This window comes from Hemiscyllium ocellatum, chromosome 5, assembly GCF_020745735.1.
Source record: "Hemiscyllium ocellatum isolate sHemOce1 chromosome 5, sHemOce1.pat.X.cur, whole genome shotgun sequence".
NCBI lineage: Eukaryota > Metazoa > Chordata > Chondrichthyes > Orectolobiformes > Hemiscylliidae > Hemiscyllium > Hemiscyllium ocellatum.
The window spans coordinates 98487224-98507777 of record NC_083405.1 but is presented as its reverse complement, the minus strand read 5'-3'; the positions used below and the strand labels follow the sequence as shown (position 1 = coordinate 98507777).

Below are 20554 nucleotides of genomic sequence, written 5' to 3'. Positions count from 1 at the left end.
CTTGGGTGACTGTCAATGGAGTTTGTATGTTCGCCCTGTGTCTGCATAGGTTTCCATTGTGTGCTCTGGTTTCCTCCCACAGTCCAAAGATGTACAGATTAGGTGGATTGGCCATGCTAAATTGCCCATTGTGTCCAGGGATGGGCAGACTAGGTGGGTTAGCCATGGGAAATGCAGGGTTACAGGGTTAAGGTAGGGGGATGGGTCTGGTTGGAATGTACTTCGGAAGTCAGTGTTTGGGCTGATTGGCTTGTGTCGACTCTGAAGTGATTCTATGATTACTCCCTCTTAGCAGAAAGCCACTTCTTATAGATATATCTGTTTACTCTCCAGGAATGTACAGAAAAAAGGAGAAAGAAGCCCATTTCAACTGTCCTGGTGTGTACTAATGGAACTGACATTATTGTATGTACCAGCCTGCAGTTGAGCATTAGATTGTTATGAAGGTCACAGTTGAAGAACTTTATGGCAGCTAAAGACTCTTCTCACTCTGTGTGCTGTAGACTAATTAACAAATTAACAAAGAAACTTCATTCAACTTACAAAACCAAGAATATGAAAAATCACATGTTCAGTTACCAATGTCTACATTACCAATAACCTACATTGCAACGGTTAACCATTCTCTCTTTTTGAACAATTCAGAGACTGATCTGCATATCTTTTAACTTTTCTTTTTGGAATCACTTAATCTCTAATCTGTGTGTGTTGTATTGTGTTGCATTACTAATTCTTTTCATGTATGGAAAGCATAGCTAAATTGGTTCATTTGGCTATAGGATAAAAATATCTACAAGGAAAGGGATCTTTTAAAATCAAGATTGTTGCAACCAATCAAAAGGGCTGGTGAATAAAGAAGAGGAGCCAATTCATCCCTCCCCACTCTTGGGAGTTTAGCAGTTTGCAATATTCTGTCTGAAACTGGAACAAATTCGGACGTTTGCCCAGGTCTTGACGTAACAAATTGACCACGCTGATCTAAATAAGTTGTTCACTATGGTTCAAATGAGAAAATAAATGATAAGTAAAGTAAACTGGAATTTTTTTATTCAAAGGAAAGTACTGATGAATTTATTACTAGGAGAAGATGATTGAAACAAACATTAAACATTAATTTGATACATCAGTTGGATGTCCATTTGGCTCTGTGGGTGGATTGTGGATTCAAGCCTTCCTTCAGGATTTAGTTAGCTACTCTAAGCCAACATAATAGTACTTTTGTGACCTGTTTCACATGAAGCTCTTGATGCTTATTTCCTTGAATGTACAAATAATTAGGTTAATTAGGAATTGTCAGTATGGCTTTGTCAGAGTGAGTGGAGCTGGAGAAGCACAGACTGTCAGGCAGCATCCAAGGAGCAGGAAAATCAATGTTTTGGGCAAAAACTCCTTGCATGTTGCCTGACCTGCTGTGCTTTTCCAACACCATACTCTCACCTCTAGTCTCCAGCATCTGCAGCCTTTTGCCTTTGTCAGAGTGAGGTCGTGCTCAACAAATTTGTTAGAATTTTTTGAAAAATGATTGCGTGTATGGATGAGGGAAGTTCAGTTGATGTGATTTATATGGATTTTACAAAGTTTTTGGCAAGGTCTCACATGGGACTCTAATTGAGAAGGTTAAAACATATACAATTAAGGGAAACTTGATGAGATGGTTCAAAAGCTGGCTTAATAATTGAACACAAAGTGTAGTGTTAGCAGGCTGTTTGAGTGACTGGAGGCTGATGTCCAGTGTTGTTCCACAAGGATCAGTACTGGGACCCCTTATTGTTTGTTATTTACATAAATGAGACAGATGAAAATGTGGGGGGAATGTAAAGCAAATTTGCAGACAACACCAAAATTGTTAGACTGGCTAATAGCAAAGAAAATAGTTGTGGGTTACAGGAAGATATAGATGGGTTGGTCAGATGGGCAGACGAGCAGCAGATGGCATTTAATCCCAATAATTCCGAAGTGATTCACTTTGGAAGAAGAAACAACATGAAGGAGTATTAATAATAACGGGACACTGGGTGACTTAGATGAACAGAGAGATCTTATTCACAAATCCCTGAGGTCAGCAGAGCACATGAGTAGGATAATTAAGAAAGCTTAAGGGACACTTGCTTTCATCAGTCGTGATGTACAGTATAAGAGCAAGGAGGTAATGTTGGAATTGTACAGAGCATTGCTCAGGCCACAGCTGGAGTACTGTGTGCAATTCTGGTCACCTCACTACAGGAAGGATGTGACTAGAGGAGGTACAGAGGAGGTTCACCAGGATGTTGCCTTGAATGGAGCAATTAAGCTATATGGAGAGCCTGGATAGGCTTGAATTGTTTTCTCTAGAGTATAGAAGGCTGAGGGGAAGCATGATTGTGTTACATAAGATTGTGAAGGGTATGGACAGGGTGAATATTGAGCGGCTGTTCCCTTGGCTGAGGAGTCAATCACATGAAGGCTTAGTTTTAGGTTAACGGGCAAGTGATTCAGAGGGGATTTGGGAGAAAATGTTTTTACTCAGTTGGTTGCGGAAATCTGGAATGCACTGCCTGGGAAAGTAATGGACACTGTAAACCTTACAAGCTTAAAAAGAAATTTGAATGAGCACCTCAATTATCATAACCTTCAAGGATATGGGACAAATGCAAGAAATTGGGATTAGCGTATTTTTAATGGCAGCTATCTTGCTGCAGATTTGATGGGCCAAAGGGCCTTTTCAGTGCTGTATGAATCGATGAATCTATTATGTTTCACCCTCAATCAACACCAAAAATATTATAATAACTGTATTCATATTATTTGTGGGACCATGCTGAGTTTTCTTATTAATTACAGTAACTGTACTTCAAAGCAATGTATTGGGTATGAAACACCTAAGAATACCCTCAGAATGTTATAAGGTGCTGTACAAATACAAGTTCTCACTATTCCAAACCAAAAACATTGAGAGATGTAATAGTTGGTGATCTATTTATGAAATCAAAGCCAAAGGGTTTTCTTTTCCTGTGAATAAAAATGAGATATATCACAAAACATTTGAGACCAACAGCAATGCACAGATATTAGAAAAAGTCTGGAAACTAAACAAAAGCATAGATGTACCTGAAATGGTGCTTGTAGTTTTGACAGCTTCTACATTTGAAAAGTTTGTCCATCTTGAGGCCAGACCAGCCCTTTGTACTGCAACTTTGTAATTGTCGTACAATGTCTTATTGTACTAAAAACAGAAAAGAGAACCCATTATCCTCAATGTCTGAGACAGTGAGAGAAATTCTTTATCCATCAGTGTCAATCTTTGTTCACCAATGTTCCTCATTGATATTGGTACTGGTAAAACCCCTTGCTGTACAGGTGAATTTGGTTAATGCAGATAAATTCTGGCCAAACAACTATCTTTCAGTTTATATTTTTTCTAATCTACGAGTAACATAGACAGCAATATTGTATTCCTTCCTTATAATAAATTGAGATGGTAAAGTTTTAGCGATCCTATAGGAAATGAGATTGCATATATGGAATTGCAGGATTTGTTAAACTGCCCAGCCCTCCAAAGGAAATGACAAGGGAATACTGCATGTAATAGGGCTACACTCATTTTTATCCCATGAAGGTAAAAATATGCAGAACTTGGAATTGGTGTGGGATTCCTAGTAATGGGTCCCAACTGCCATTTTTGTGGGCTTCCAAGTCAGCTGACTTGATGAAAATTCAGATTTGAAATTTTATTAAACTTAAACTTTGCGGATCAAAATTTTAGCAGCACAATCATCTCACTCTGAAGCCAAAAACATTTTATGCACTTAAAGGAGGACTTTGTCTTCAGTATTTAACAAAGTATTTTTTCCATAAAACCAATTTTATATTAAAATGATATAAAGTGGTGCAATGTCATATACTTTTCATACTATTCTTCTAATATAATTATTTAAAATGATGTTAATGTATACAGGCATTAATATTTTTAAAAAAGCTGATTTGGAGCATTCACTCAGACAGAAGGAAAACAGCCACCTGCTCTTCAAATCTACTAATTGGCTGGCTAACTGTTGTAACTTTATAAAAACAAAGGCTGGCTTTTTGCAATTTAGTTAAATTTTATTATTTACATATTTGAGAGTTTGTTTTGACAGCTAAGGCCATTAAGAATGTTTGGCTGAGTTTCAAAATAATTTATTTCAATGGTAAGATGGGGCATGGCTATTTAGTCTGATTGATGAAGGGTTTTTGCCCGAAACATCGATTTTCCTGCTCCTCAGATGCTGCCTGACCTGCTGTGCTTTTCCAGCACCGTTCTAATCTAGACTCTGATTTTCAGCACCTGATTGATTGACAGTTTTAAGAGTTTATTAGAAGATGATCTGGCTTTGTTGTACAATGGAAGAGATGCATTTTAATACTGATATACCACTGGAAGGATTTTAGTTTTTTGAATGATCTTGAGTCTCTTTTTCAATTTGAATTACCTTTTGAATGTGAGTTCTATTTGATTGTTAGAAGAACTTTTTAAATGTCTATTTAAAATCCTTCCTATTGGTATTACATGCTTCCTGAAATCTGCATGGTGGATACTGAATAATTGGGGTTATGTGGGTTATGGGTGTGCAGGGACCTGTTAGGCATGTGTACTGTTACATGAACATTAAATGGCCATAGAGGCAAGAAGGACAAATGGGACATATGATTGTGTGTAACGTATGGACATGGTGCAGGTTTCATACTGGACATAGGGAGCATATGTGAATGGTTGGGAAGTTGAGGGACTGAGGCAGTAAGTGTTGAGGGTTTGTGGAAATGAAATTCAATATTTTCTTGAGTGGGTATTCCAAACTGCCAACCTTGCCTTTCATTCACCACTGCTGAATTAAGTCCCTTACAAATCCAGCCCCTATCTCATGCCCTCAGTATAATCTCATTCCTTCTCCATTCAGCTCTGGCCTTATATTGCAGGCTTTGCCACTAGGAATTCAATTTGTCAGTCATTTTTACCAGAGTAGACCAATATTCAAGACCAATGGCATCAAGCAAAATGTGAGTAAAATAATTGCTTCACAATAGCAAAACATTGCAAGTTGCTTCACAAAGAGAACAGGAATAGAGGTCAATAACTGATGTATAGCTTTTTAAATGCAGAGGGTGAATTCACGATGCAGTAGATTTATAAAGGAGCTCTAGAGATTAAAATTAAGATATTTGAAGACTGTTAAAGAAACAAAAGTGGTGGTGGTAATGAGGGTATAGGTGAAATACAACATTCACAATGAAGGTAACAGTGTTTCTCATTAGTTGCACTTTGTATAAATTGACATGGGGGCAGTCGATAAGTATATTGGACAAGTTGAATCTTGGGGTAACAAAAGGGTGGATAAGACCTTTGGCACGTTGTTAGGGTCAGGGGTGAAGAGTAACACACCCAGACTCATTTCCCCCTGATTAATGCTCCTAACACTATGGGCAATTAGCATGGCCAATTCACCTGACCTGCACATCTTTTGGAATGTGGGAGGCACCCAGAGGAAACCCACACAGACAGGGGGGAGAATGTGCAACATCCACACAGATAGTCACACAAGGTGGGAATCAAACCTGGTTCCCTAGCACTGTGAGGCAGAAGTGCTAACCACTGAACCACCGTGCCACCCTCTTGGTAACTGGTTTTGGGAGTGCCAAGAGTAGTAGTAGGTTCTATGCTATTTTCAGAAGGAGAGAACAAGATGAAGAGGAATAGCTCAATGAGGGAAGATTATAGCAAAAAAAAAGTAAAGCACTTTAGAAGATAAGGGTTGTAGATGCTAGTCCTTTCTAACTAATGTCCCCCTTACTCTATTTAAGTAATAAAATCATTGTTTCCATTTTCACTCACCTTTCCTATTCGTATCCCTGTTATCCACTGTTGTAGAGCCCAGGGATCATCGCAGCACAGATACTTGATGTATTGGGACTCTTTCTGAATCTGAGGGTGCTAGAAAATTGGATTGATCATTAAAGTTTGTGCTAATCTCTAATCTTTTAAAAATGTTATGCATTCAACTGTCGGATTTTACAGGCATTTAAATCAATGTTTTTGAGAAAGTCACCTGGGCAATCTGATGGAAGTGAAAGACATTTACTTCTTGTGGAGGTTTCATTTGAACAAAGATGACCAAATTGATTATCAAATCAAGACAATATATATCTTACAGACTAAACAAAATTGAAAAATATCTCATTCCATTGGGAGGAAGTGCAGCTGCATGAAGCTAAAGCTTCAATTGACTGGTCAATTTTTTTCTTGTTCATTCATGAGACATGGACATATTGGCTAGCCCAATATTGCCTACCCTAATTGCCCAGAAAGCAGTCAAGGATCAACAGCATTGCTATAGATCTTGAGTCACATGTTGGCCAGATCAGCTAAGGACAGCAGTTTCCTTTTTAAAAGATAGCAGTGAACCGGATGTTTTTTCTGACAGTCAACAATGGTTTCATGAGGCATCATTGGACTCCTAACTCCGGATTTTCATATATTAAATTCCAATTCAACCAACTGCCTGGGTCCCCAGAATATTACCTGGGTCTGTCAACTCGGTGAAGTTGTGATGAAGCATTCTGCTATTCAATTCTTCTAGATTTTCTTTATGGAAGAGGGTCATGCTTGTATACATACTTACCAGTTGTGCAATACATGCAAATCAAGGGACAATTATGCTGATATTATGGCTCAAATATGTGTTTTAGTTTTATTGATACAGGACATGGAAATTGCAACTTTGTAAATATACACATCGGAGCCGTATACATTTGGGGTAACACGACCATGCTGTACTGCTTCCATTACTATCAAGAATTGCAGGTTAAAGATCCCAAAAGAAAATCTGCACACTATCGCTTTTGTCTGAAAGCAGAAAATCATGATGCAGCATCATTTACACTCCACATTATAGTGGAAAATATTTCAAGTTTTTATCTCAGTAGCTCAAGTTATTGGAAAGAAGGTGTTCTACTCTAGCTATTAGACAAATTAAACATATCTCTACTAGTTCCATAAAATCCAGGCAATTATGCCCGACTGAATATAGTTGCACATATTGCTATCATGATATAAGTGTTATTTTCTCAGAACAGTCTCTCTTCTGTAAGTACTCGGCAGAATGTATTCTGTACCATTAATCATTAGTATGCCCAAGACAAAGGAAGCTACCTCCAACCTTTATCCAGTACCACAAATTGTAAAAGATGGCAAATATCAGAAAGTGCAAACAGCGATCATTGAGGAATATCACACAGTTGCACTGGTGCAGAACTGACCCAGGCCGTGAAGAGAAAAAAATCCAGTTTACCACTTTAAGAATGTTACTGCTTGAAGAAGAGCAATAAGTCAGCAGCTGAAGCACAATTGCCAACAGAGAGAAATTGTAGCATCTGTGGAAGCAGCACAAAGGCAAACTCAACACCCCAAAGGCAAAGCTTCATTCAGAGGCTGGTAAGAAGCTCATGAAACAGAGAAAAGCCAGCCCCACTTAGAAAATACAGACGCCTTTGAGATTTTGGCAGTAAGATTTATTAAAACCACAACCAGGGAATTTTATTTTTTAAAATGTATATAGAAGAAAATGCTTGGTGTTTTACACTTTGAAAAGTGAGAAAATATTATGTTTTCAAAGATGAGCTTGGATAGCAAGTTGGCTGCAGTAGGTGAGGAAACCTAGAAGAACCAGGAGCCATTATCTTGAAAGTTAAAAAAAAATCTGAAAAAGACAGGAAAGCCTAATAAGAAGATCAAGAACATAGTATGTAGAAGAACAGATTCACACAGCTTGAAAGCAATAGATCACTACAGAATAATCAAGAATACAATTTAAAGTAATTTTTGAAGAAGTTGGTAGAGTATTATAGAAGAACAGAATTAAAAAGACTAGCAAACAATCGAAATATTGTAACATTGCTGTGGTATGGCATCTAACAAATTCTGCAGACATCAAGTTTCAAACAGCATTATTGATTAAAGGACTCCAAGCTTAAAGATTTAATGCTGTGTTGAAATGATACAGATTACGATCAATTGGCACTTTGAGAAGAAATCAAAAAGATGTAATACTTACTAGCAGATTCAGGGTCAGAGAAGGACCATACAGAACACAAGACTAAATTTCATACTAGTGACAATTCTTAAGGTACAGCATTATTTTAAAATTAAACACTGAGACTAAGCTAAGCAAGTGACTGCACTGTTATATTCATTAGGGCTGACTATGGATGATGTTATTAACTGACAAAACATCAAAGGAAGTATAGAAACTTTGAAGATGTCTTAAAAGACTTTGATAATGATTAAATTTTAAGAGCAAATGGAAGTCTTGAAGGAGCAAGATTTAACAGAGAATGTAGCTTCCAGGAGAAGTCATAGGCAACATCGATAATTACTTCTATCGATTGGTGTAAAACTGTAAATATGGAGTATTGAAACCAGAATTCATAAGAGAAAGAATTGTTATTGGAATTCTTCGTGAAACTTTATCAGAATTTTTATAGCCGGAAGAAGGTTTAATTTTGGAGATAGCTGTTCAAATCATGCTGAAATCATAAATCAGAAAGTCTCTCAGACCTCAAGAGGGCAACAGAATCTTTGGACTTTATAAACCATGGGCTCTCTAGAGGATTATATGACAAACCTGCACAGAGAATAAACTAGACACATTTTAAAAACAACAGTGTCAACTCTGCTTCCAACAAACACTCACAGGCATAGACCCATGTTCAGCCATCACTAAGAAATACTATATTTGAAAAACTGTAGGTCACTTCCAGAATATGTGCAGAAATAAAACACAATTTTAGAGCAATGGAAGTACTAGTGGTCACATATATGAAGAGATCTGCATGGTAGAACACCACCATTATAAATTATACCTGCATTTGACTAGATGACTCAATTGGCGACATTTCTAGGGAAATTAACTAATCCAGGAGAGACAGAACTTGTATAATTCAATGGCTGCCATGTGATTATCTGCTTGATATGGTAACAAGATTTTTAAAAAAGTGTTTAACTTCCAGGAGAATCTGTACACAACTCCACTAATCACCTAAATCCACTTTTCACCTCTACAGATTAATGAAAAGTATGGACCTATGAAATCAGAATTTACTAGAGACAGAATTGTTGTTGGAATTCTTATTTAAGTTTTGTCAGATTTCTTACAGTCCAAGGAAGGTTCATCTTTGGAGAAAGCTGTTCAAATTATGTTTGGTACATTGACAGATCCTGAGAGTGAAGCCTAACACTAGGGAAATGGTGACATAGTGGTACTGTCTGTGGTGTAAAAGTCCAGAGGCTCAGTCTAATCCTCTGAATCCACTTCCCATTATGACCCTGATGGGAATGTGAATTCAGTTGATAGAACTGGAAAATAAAGCTAGTCACAGTGACAGTGCTATGAAACTATTGTAAAAACTCATGTGCTTCACTATTGTCCTTTAGGAAGAAAATCTGTCATCCTCATCTGTTCTGGCATACATATGACTCTGGACCCCCAATAATGGACTGATTTTTAGCTGCCCTCTGAACTGTACTAGCAAGCCATCAGGTAGTCCAACTGCAGGCCTCGTCAGCAATGCTGATAACATATTTAAGAATCAAGGAAGTGTTACTTTCCTAACAGATCAGTTACTGCTGAAGAAGCAGAAATTACAGCTTACAGAGATACGATTACATGGTGTATGTGGAATAGCTTCAGAAGCACATAGTGCAATATAATACACATTAAAGAACTGAAAAAAGATGACATTGTTATTGACAAACTTGAGCCTGCATGCATATCTCAACCTCAACTTCATAAGGAGGAGTTGGAGGGAATTGACAACCTCCCAGAGAAGTACTGATCCAGAAATAAACAGCTATCCAGACACTAGGCCATGAATAAACTGTTATTGATGAACTAGTCGAGAGATTATCAGAAAAAGGTTGGCATCATTAGGCTTCCTGAACTCATGACAGAACTCAAACAGACAAACAGCTCAATGTGATCATATACAGTGGCACAAGAGAGCTGTCTAAAATTGCCAACATAGAGAAAGCCACATATTATACAGAATTAGTGGAAATGCTCAATCCTCCATCTTCTAAAATAAAACAGTCAATGCCAGTAACAGAAAGAGCACTGAATGAGCTGTAATCTTTCAGTAACAGAAGAGAGTCATAAAGCCATAAAAATTTCCTTCATGAGCAAACCAACCACAACAGGTGGCTAAAGACATCCAGCTTGATGAGCTACCTGAGGGTGATAAGCTTTGAACCACTAATAGTCAAAGTGTCCAGAGTCTTAGAGATTACCTCTTCCAATTACAATGTAATTGATAATCCTGAAATCCAGGATACCACACGGAATAATGTATTGATTTCAACAGAGCTTTTGCCTTTAAGGAAGAAAATTGAGGAAATTATGGGTTCTCCAGCTGAGATAATGTTGCAACAGTAAGGTTGATAAAGAATGATATCCTCCACAAAGAATATCCAAGAGACAAAGAAGCTCCAGTGCAGAAATGATTGACAGATCAGAGCAAGGATCAATAGTCTTAAAGGAAGAGACCAAGCACTTTCTAGGTACAAAATGAATGTGTTCTGAGAAAAGTGTCAAAATCAAGACTATTTGCATTTGTCAAGTTAGAGACGGAAGTGAAGTGGGAGATGAGATAGTAATGTGTGAAATTGACTTACTTTCATGATTTATAACAGACTGACTCTGAGGAGAAAAGTTAAAGGGGAGATGTTGCATAATGTCATGGTTCTAAATGGATTAATATTCAATATTGACTTTACCTATTCTATTGATATCACACACAGCTTGCGGATGGAGACGCAAAGTTCTACTTTACCTTTTGGAGGGAACAGATGTATCTGTACCAACTTTCTTAAGTCTCATCAATTATGCCAGACTAATTACAGTTATGTTTATTGTTCTTATTCAGTAAACGTTTTTATCTAAGAATAGTGTCTTTATTGATAACATTTTGGTGTTGTACCTTCTACTACTACACAGTAGATAGCCCCAAGACAAAGCAAAGACAAAAGAGGATTGGTGGCAGCAAACTACTTCAAAGGACCTTGCTCAGTACCATATTCTGGTAGTGACGGAAACTAGCAAAGCAACATGACCAACTGGGAAAATATCACAGGGATGGCAGTGTTCTCAGTACAACCTGTATCAAAGACCTGAGAAAGAGAGACTGCACATTCCTGTGCTAACCTGAGAATGCCCAATATTCTGAAGTTGCAGTCAGATTCAGGTATAATATAAAGTTCCTGTATAATAACATTAAAATTGATCTTGCCCCAATTGGACCAGGCTTATCCTTTTCCATAACTAATGTAAAACTAATATAATTATGGTCACTGGTCCCAGACTGCTCTCTAACTATTACCTCAATCATTTGCCCTGCCTTATTTCCCAAAAGGAGGTCAAGTTTTGCCCCTTCACTCATGATCTACATATTGAGAAAATTTTCTTGAACACCCTTAATAAATCCCTCCCAGTCTAAGCCCTTAACACTATGGCAGCCCCAGTCTATGTTTGGAAAGTTAAAATCCCCCATTATTACACCCTATTATTCTTACAGCTATCTGCAAACTCCCGACATATTTGCCACTCAATTTCCTGCTGATCTTTGGACAGCCTATTGTACAATCCCATCAAAATAGTTACCTCTTTCTAATTTCTCAGTTGCACCCATATAGATTCAGTGGATGAGCCTCTAGGAATATTGTCTCTCTAAGTACATCATGATGTTTTCCCTAATCAAAAACACCACTCTCCCATCTGTTTTGCCTCCCTTTGTATTCTTCCTACAGCAGCTATACGCCATAACATTGAGCTGCCAGTCCTGTCCCTCCCTCAGCCATGTTTCTGTAATAGCTATGATAAACGAGTCCCATGTTCCCATCATGTCCTGAGTCCATCTGCCTGACCTATCAGGCCTCAGGCATTGAAATAAATGCATTTTAATTCATCAGTCTTTCCTTTTTTCTACCATGCTCTTGCCTTCCTTGTCTATTTAATTGCTATCTTTAACTTATGGACCAGATTGAACCTTTGCTCTTGTCTCACTACTGCTTGGCCTCCCACTCCCCCTGCCAGACGAAACTAAAGCTTCCTGAGGAGTCCTCGCAAATGTCTCTGCCACAATATAGGTTCCCTTCCAGTTCAGGAGTAACCTATCCCTCTTGTACAGGTCACTTCTGTCCCAGAACAAATCCCAATGATCCAAACGTCTGAATCCCTGCCCCTTGCATCAGCCATACATTCATCTGTACTATCCTACTCCTACTCCTACTCCTACTACTCCTACTCTCACTCGCACGTGGAACTGGGTGTAATCCAGAGATTATTACTTTTGAGCATTTTGCTTTAATTGCAAGCAGAATCAATGCATCGCCAATTATTTCTAGTATCTACACACTTACAAGTAAGGAACATGCTTCTACTTATTGTGCCAATTGTCAGCCTCAAGAATTTCTCAGTCAGAGGAATCATGCATTGCAACAGTGCTATGGCTGTGAAATGATCTTATCCCCTCTATCTTGATTTAGTATCACAGTTGATGTATACAGTTTGCAATTGCATGTTTAATGCTTCCAAATTTCTGTGAAACTGATAAAACAGTTCTTAAAATTAGAAAGATAAAAGCAGCTAATGTTTTAAATATAATTACTGTGTTTACCTTCAGTACAAAGCAGTGATCAGTTGGTGCTTTGTATTTCGCCTTGTAATTCATTCCATAGTAAATATTGACATTCTCAAACTGGATGAAACAAACCAGATCACGAGATGTCTGTTGAAAAAGTCAAATCATTTAGAGCATGTTTTCAGATTTGATCAAAATTCTCAATAGATGAATTCTTCACAAACCCATTTACATCTTCCGAGCCATGACTGTGACTAGGTAGAGGAGAAGACAATAGACGCATGAGAAGACCACCATATGCAAGTACTCCTGCAGGCCATGTCTGGACTAGTCACTGTTTTTTTTATTGTCACTGGCTGAAGATCCTGAAATTCCCTATCTGTATCGTCAATATTCCTACACCAAATTAACTGCACTGTTCAAGAATGGATAACAAATGAATAACAATCAACAATGGATAACAAATGCCGACCTTGCTGCTTATGTTCACATCCCATTACAGAAGAAAAGAAAAACAACATTGTAAGTGACTAGAAGTCACAATGTTGATTAATGGATGCATTTAAGCTCTCTGCGGGATGTGCTACTGTCACTAAGGTGGATTATAAACATCTGTAATGCTTTCTTTTATTAGGACTGATGAAGCACCAGCCCTTCCTTGCTAGAGAAGTGCATGCTGTCAATCTTTTACTGTTTTTCATTTTGGCTATGGGTACCTTTGAGCCCTGAACGATGATTTCAGCTATTTGTTTAAGCTCTACTTTAGCTTAAATCTCATGAATATTCTTTTGGCAAAAAATGCATCTTTACAATTTCTGACCTTAGTTTTTCCTTTAGGAACATAATAAATCCCTGAAGCTCGAAGGAGAAAGTATCGACGTTTCCATGACTTCTTTCCATCTTCTTTTACACAGAGGGCTCCTTCAAGCTCTGGTACAATGACTGATGTTCCACAGAAACATTCCTGTGTGCACACATAAATTTAGTTTATGTGATGGGAAACATTAAACTTCGAAAGTATGTTCTAATAAAACTAATAAACATGAGTTACAGGTGTGTCAGATGCTCAAAGTAGGATAAACTAATATGCTATAATTCTCTGGGGAACTGAGCAATCACATTTATCAAAATGATACAATCGGGAACTGAAATACCTGAAATTGAAAACTCTAAGCTAACTTAATAGGATATGTTTTGTGCTACTTCTGAACCAGGAAGATTTCAGGCTGAAATTTTAGTTGTGCCAAATTCATCAGGACAAAATTAATCTTAGAGTCTTTGGACTAGTGAAATTGTTAGGACATTGAAGATATATAGATATATAATCTTTCTCTCTTTCTAATGGAGAGAGATGCCCATGGTTCTTTCTGGATTATGGTTAATTCCTCATTGACCATGTTGAGGGAACTATCTTTTCAGTGTCATGCTGATGTCACAGTATCACAATGCTAATTAAAATAGATTATGTTATGAATTATAGGCCTATTTTTAGGTTTAAAAAAATCACACGATGGAATCATCTTTGTTATTGTGTGAAATAAAGGATTTAAAACAGATTACAGTCAAGGTTTATAGTATACTTCAACAAGGGAAAGCATTATTTAACCGACTGCTTATTTTAAAGCTTGCTATTCAACCCTAGCTTATTATATATTCATTCTGTCCTGTTGGCTTATGAAAAGCTTGACAGCTGTACACTGTAATCTGGAACTTTACTTTGCTAATCACACACATAAAAGAAAGAATGAACTTTTATGTTGCACCTTTCACAACCACAAGAAGTCCCATATTGCTTAACTGTTGAATAAGTAGTTTTGCCATAGCAGCAACTCCAGCAGGAAAGGCAATAGTATTTTTAGGAAAACATGGGAGGAACTGATCTTGTTAAAGTATTGGGAAGCCTCACAAGAATGGACTTTTACAGCTGATTATCTGTAATATCTAATAACTGACTTTAATTATTCCTTAGTTCCATATTACCCACAGTTGAATGTTCAAAGTACACTTTCTTGGTTTTCGTCAGTGCGTTTTTGAAATGGCTCAATGATTTATATTACAATCAATATTGCATACGTTGCAAATTTAATGTACAAGTGCAGATAAATGATACTCATTCACAAGTAAAGCCACATTAGACACCATTGAGTCTGGAATGTCTCTATGTAGGGGACAGCACTGAGAATGAAAAGCTCTCCTTCAACATTCATTGACCTACTAAGGAAACAAATCAAAGAGTGACCCTTCTTCAGAACTGTTCATAGTGTTATGTTTTGTGCAAAACAGCCCAACACCTGTTTGGAATTTTATTCTTAAATACAGATTGATCAAAATCTAGTCCCAAACAGTTGAAAGGGAAGCAATAATATATCTGTATTTAAATCCATTAATGATGCTGGGCCTTCATTATAAAACATGTCATATGCTAAATAATCTGCAATGCTTTACTCATTTATCTGGTGTTCTTTTAGTTTAGATTCTATTATGGCCTGAGCCTTATGATTTATTGGCTGAGTGCGAGTTGTGTCATTTTGTTTGGAGTTTTTTTTGCTGTGAGGGCCTAGTGAAATGTCTCACCATACCTTACCAACCTCACCTCATTCATCACCTGCCTCACCCTTATGGCATCTCTCTCAGTTGATTCTATCCCCATCTTACCATACATCATTCCCAGAATAGCTTCTCACACAATGGATATCTACCCAAAGATCAGCATTCCTGGTTCTGGTACCATATTTAAAGGGCCATTGTGTGCTTGGAGAAGTACTGGTTTTCCAAAGCTGCTCCCTGCTCAGTGACAACTGTCACTCTGAAGATGTCGGAGATGCCACAATTCTCTGACCAGGGCCCTGAAGGTCCTGATGGTTGAGGTGATGCAGATGACCAGCAGAGAAGACCGGGACACCAGAATCCGGCAGCCTGGTCGGAGATCACCACCCAGGTCAGCGTGGTCTCTGTATTTTGGAGGAATGGTCAGCAATGCCATAATAATGCCAATGACCTCTCCTCTGCTAAGTTTCTTTCCAATATCGCACACTCACTTTATCTCTGCTACTGTAGCCACATTCCACCAAGGCTGTACAACATCTTCTCCCTTACATGCTGTCAACACCCCCAATCTTATATACTTCTAATCCTGCATGGCATCTGCATTTCCATTCACTTATCCGCAACACCTCACCACCTTTTGACGAGCTGCACCAGCACTAAAAGCTGAGCCAGCCATTTTCACCACACTCAATAGCTTCCTTTCTCTCAGTCCAGGAGAAGACAACACATAAGAGGGCAGACAGTGATCAGACAGGTGGGAGGATACTAGACCTTAGGCTCCTCACCCACAATGAGGAGAGAGTTCTGTCCCTTGAAGGAAACAAATCAGGACTGCTCCCACAGAGGCACCAAGGCATCAGCTCCACGCCCCCCTACAACCCACCCTCCCATCCTGGCACTTTCCCCTGCCACGGCAGGAACTGTAAAACCTGTGCCCACACCTCCTCCCTCAGCTCTATCCAAGGCCCTAAAGGACCCTTCCACATCCATCAAAGTTTTACCTGCACATCCACTAATATCATTTATTGTATCCGTTGCTCCTGATGCGGTCTCCTCTACATTGGGGAGACTGGGCGCCTCCTAGCAGAGCGCTTTAGGGAACATCTCCGAGATACCCGCACCAATCAACCAAACCACCCCGTGGCCCAACATTTCAACTCCCCCTCCCACTCTGCCGAGGACATGGAGGTCTTGGGCCTCCTTCACCGCTGCTCCCTCACCACCAGACGCCTGAAGGAAGAACGCCTCATCTTCCGCCTCGGAACACTTCAACCCCAGGGCATCAATGTGGACTTCAACAGTTTCCTCATTTCTCCTTCCCCCACCTCACCCTAGTTCCAAACTTCCAGCTCAGCACTGTTCCCATGACTTGTCCAGACTTGTTCTACCTACCTATCTCCTTTTCCACCTATCCACTCCACCCTCTCCTCCCTGACCTATCACCTTCATCCCCTCCCCCACTCGCCCATTGTACTCTATGCTACTTTCTTCCCACCCCCACCCTCCTCTAGCTTATCTCTCCACGCTTCAGGCTCTCTGCCTTTATTCCCGATGAAGGGCTTTTTTCCCAAAACGTCGATTTCGCTGCTCCTTGGATGCTGCCTGAACTACTGTGCTCTTCCAGCACCATTGATCCAAAATCTGGTTTCCAGCATCTACAGTCATTGGTGCCCTGCCAACTGACTAGATATTGTTCTTCACTCCACTTCAATTCTCACATTAGCCTTGCTGCTAGCGTCAATCATCACAAACCACTTCTAACTACTATGCCTTCTCTCCTTTGTGTTTTGCCAGCCAGGTATCCATGACCCCAGCAGATAAACAGCCCATTCCCACCAGAACAACACTGAGGATAAGAGTTGCCTCCTGTAATCCCAGCAGTTTACAGATACAGACATTTCTGGGGGAGCCTAAGGTTTAGAATGTTTGGGAGTACACTCTGATGAGCACCTCACTGTGACAGTGCCACAATCATCCAAGGATGATGTGGCCCAGGCTGCTGGCACTCAAAGGACTGCCAGAGACCAGGCAATGGCTCAGCCCCATGCAGGAGAGGACCTTTTGGTGGTGGCAATCAGCAACATTTTCCACATTGCTCAGGGAGGAGTAAGAGTGGACAGGTATGTAGGACACATTGGTCCTCATTGCTCATATGACTGTCTGGTTGCTCCGTGAATAGATTGACTGCTTCCAAGGAGATCCAGGTCCAGCACCCTCAGCGTCTTCTGGAGAGATGCACACGTGAAGAAGATATACAGGACCAAAGGCATGGCAAGAGGAGAATGGAAAACACTCACACTCACTCCAGGTGCCTCTTACTCACAGGGATATAGGGTGTTGCCAGGGGACACTCAGCCAGAGGAGAAACCACACATAGGTGCCTCAGAAATCTCCTTTCAAGACACGCCAACCTCACTCTGCAACCTCACCCTCCCTATCTCTCCAGTCACACTGAAGATGGTCCACTTGCCTTTGATGTGAATTCTCAGTATGATTGTTTGTGCTATAAATTGATGTGCTTCAAATAAAATACCGGATTGTTGTTAAGTGTATGAAGCATTTACTCACCTCAAGTAAAGCCTCTTTGTTTTTCTCTTTCATATTCTTCCCTTCTGCTTTCTTCTTTGCAATGTAGAAATTCTGGATAAGAAAAAACACAAAGGATTGCTAATTCTCTGAACTGTGGCAGAATGCAATATATTGTCACAAGATAAAATTTACCATGTACATTATGAATGTTAAATGACTGGCACTGAATATTAATATAATGTCGTTTTTGAGTTTTTTCTGTTTCTGGAAAGTTGTGAATGGTGCTGAACGTTGTGCAATCATCAGCAAACATCCCCACTTTTGTCCTTATGATGGAGGGAAGGTCATTGATGAAGCAGCTGAAGATGATTGGACCTAGGACACTATCCTGAGGAACTCCTGCAGAGCTATCCTGGAGCTAAGATGACTGACCTCCAATAACCATGACCCTCTTACTATGTGCCAGGTATGACTCCAACCAGCAAACAGTTTGTCCCTGATACTCACTGATTACAATTTTGCTAGGGCTTCTTGATGTCACACTCAATGAAATGCAGCCTTGATGTTGAGGACTACCACCTGACTTCTGGAATTCAGTTCTTCTCCTCATGTTTGAACCAATGCAGTAATGAGGTCAGGAAGTGAATGACTGTGGTGGTATCCAAACTGGGAGTCACTGAGTAGCTTATTACTCAGCAAGTGCTGCTTGATTGCACTATTGATGACACCTTCCTTCACTTTACTGATGAACAAGAGTAGACTGATGGGTAGTAATTGGCTGGGTTGGATTTGTCTTACTTACTGTGTATAGGACATACTGGGCAATTTTCCACCCTGTCAGGTAGCTGCCAGTGCTGTAGCTGTACTGGAAGAACTTGGCTAGAGGAGTGGCAAATTCTGGAGCTTTAGTACTATCGCCAGAATGTTGCCAGGGCCTGAAGTCTTTGAACTATTCAGTGCCTTCAAACATTCTTGATATTACACGGAGTGAATTGAATTGACTGAAGACTGGTATTATGATGCTGTGGTCCACAGGAGGCTGGGATGAATCATCCACTCAGCAGTTCCGGCTCAAATCCAAGACATTGAGATAAATTGTAAATAACTGAGGTTCCAATACTGATACAATTGGGACACCCCTTGTCACATTCTGTCAATTCAAAAACTACCTATTTACATCCACATTAACAAACTAATCCACTATCTATGCAAGTGTGTTGCCCATAACACTGAGTTCATATTTTCCACACTAATAGTTGATGTGGCACTTTGTTTTATCCATTCTAGAAACTTGAGAACAACACCTCCAACAGTTCTTCTTAACTATATTGTTACTTCCTGAAAGAACTCTCATAAATAAGTCAAAAAAAAATTTCTTTTCCATAAAATCATGCCGACCTTGCCTGGTGCCTTAAGATCTTCTAAGTGCAGTACTATAATCTTTGAACTAATAGCTCCTAGTATTTTTGCTGAGTTTTGGTAGACTACCTGGCTTATTGTTTTTTATTTTCCCTTTCCCTTTTTGATATTTTCAATCTGATGGGACCTTTCTAGAATTTGGGGAAATTTGGAAAATTAAAACCAATCCATCTCCTATCTCCATAGTTACTCTTCTGGCATCTCTATGAAATCCAGCAGGACCAGGAGATTTAAGAGATTTTAATTATAACAGTTGTCTCAGTGTCCTTGATTTAAGTTTTTTGCTGATATACAATTATTTCTGGATGTTACTTCTCTTGAGAAGTGAGAATAGTTGTAAAATATCTATTCAATATATCTACCACTTCCCTATTTTCCATTATTAACTCTCCAAAGGGCCAAAACTCACTTCCTTTTCAGTTACCCAAAGAAACTGACTATTATCTTTTTATAATTTTAGCTGGCTTTCTCTTGTATTTTAAATTCCCCTTTCTTCTTAATCTTTTAGTTAATCTCAATTGTTCTTTATATTCAGTATAACCTTCTGGCCTGTCACTCATCTTTGCAGAATTATTCTGGAAGTCTGTCTTGGTTAAGGGATGATGTGGAGGTGCCGGTGTTGGACTGATGTGAACAAAGTTAAAAATCACACACCACCAGGTTATAGTCCAACAGGTTTATTTGGAAGTGCAAGCTAGTGACCTGACAAAGGAGCAGCACTCCGATAGCTTGTACTTCCAAATAAACCTGTTGGACTATGACCTGGTGATTTTTAACTTGGTTGAGGGATGCAGGGTGGAAGGGCCAGAACATGTTCAGAACAAGAACACAAGTGATGCTTCTGACTGGCAAGGTATGGGTACCCTGGAAAGATGGCACCAGGATCTTCAATTGCTGAAGGTGTCAGCACAGGTGGGGAATACTGCACACCCCTCCACAAAATTTGCCAAGCTACTTGTGTATGGAAATGTAATATGCTGAGTACTGTGTGATCAAGTGAGAGAAAGTGACCCATCTCTGAGTGCAGGTGAAGTTCACTTTAATGCCCAATGTCAAACTGAAAGTCTGCCCTTAGTTTATAAGACCTCTGAGCTACTGGAACAGGTTGAAGAGCCTGACTTCATTTACACTGTTGAACAGAAAATGTACAGAAAGTGACAGGAAAAGACCAGCTGGTCCATGCAGCCAGGCAGTATCCAGAAAAGGTGTCAATTAAATGAATATTTGATTCATCCTCCCACATCACCCAGCTCAGATACACATCTCCTGAGAGTCAAACCGCAACAGAAAATTGGTCAATTTAGAAAGAAATTTGAGGAAATTCTTCACTAGCTCTCAAATTCTAGGGTTTGAACACAAAGCTGGCTAAGGTGAATTTGGAAATTAGGTTATAAAAGAAAAATAGAATTGTTCTGGC

At 39.3% G+C, this 20554-nt stretch overlaps 1 protein-coding gene across 2 annotated transcripts in view; it reads right to left on the bottom strand.

Annotated features, from left to right (window-relative positions):
- Positions 1-20554, bottom strand: part of apbb1ip (amyloid beta (A4) precursor protein-binding, family B, member 1 interacting protein) — a 156876-nt gene that overhangs the window by 12532 nt on the left and 123790 nt on the right. For both annotated transcript variants that reach the window (XM_060825006.1, XM_060825007.1), the window contains exons 8-12: positions 17758-17829; positions 13463-13606; positions 12679-12789; positions 5846-5944; positions 3088-3202 (exon numbers count right to left, since the gene is read on the bottom strand). In XM_060825006.1, coding sequence (XP_060680989.1) covers positions 3088-3202; positions 5846-5944; positions 12679-12789; positions 13463-13606; positions 17758-17829 — 541 coding nt within the window. The remainder of the gene's footprint in view (positions 1-3087; positions 3203-5845; positions 5945-12678; positions 12790-13462; positions 13607-17757; positions 17830-20554) is intronic.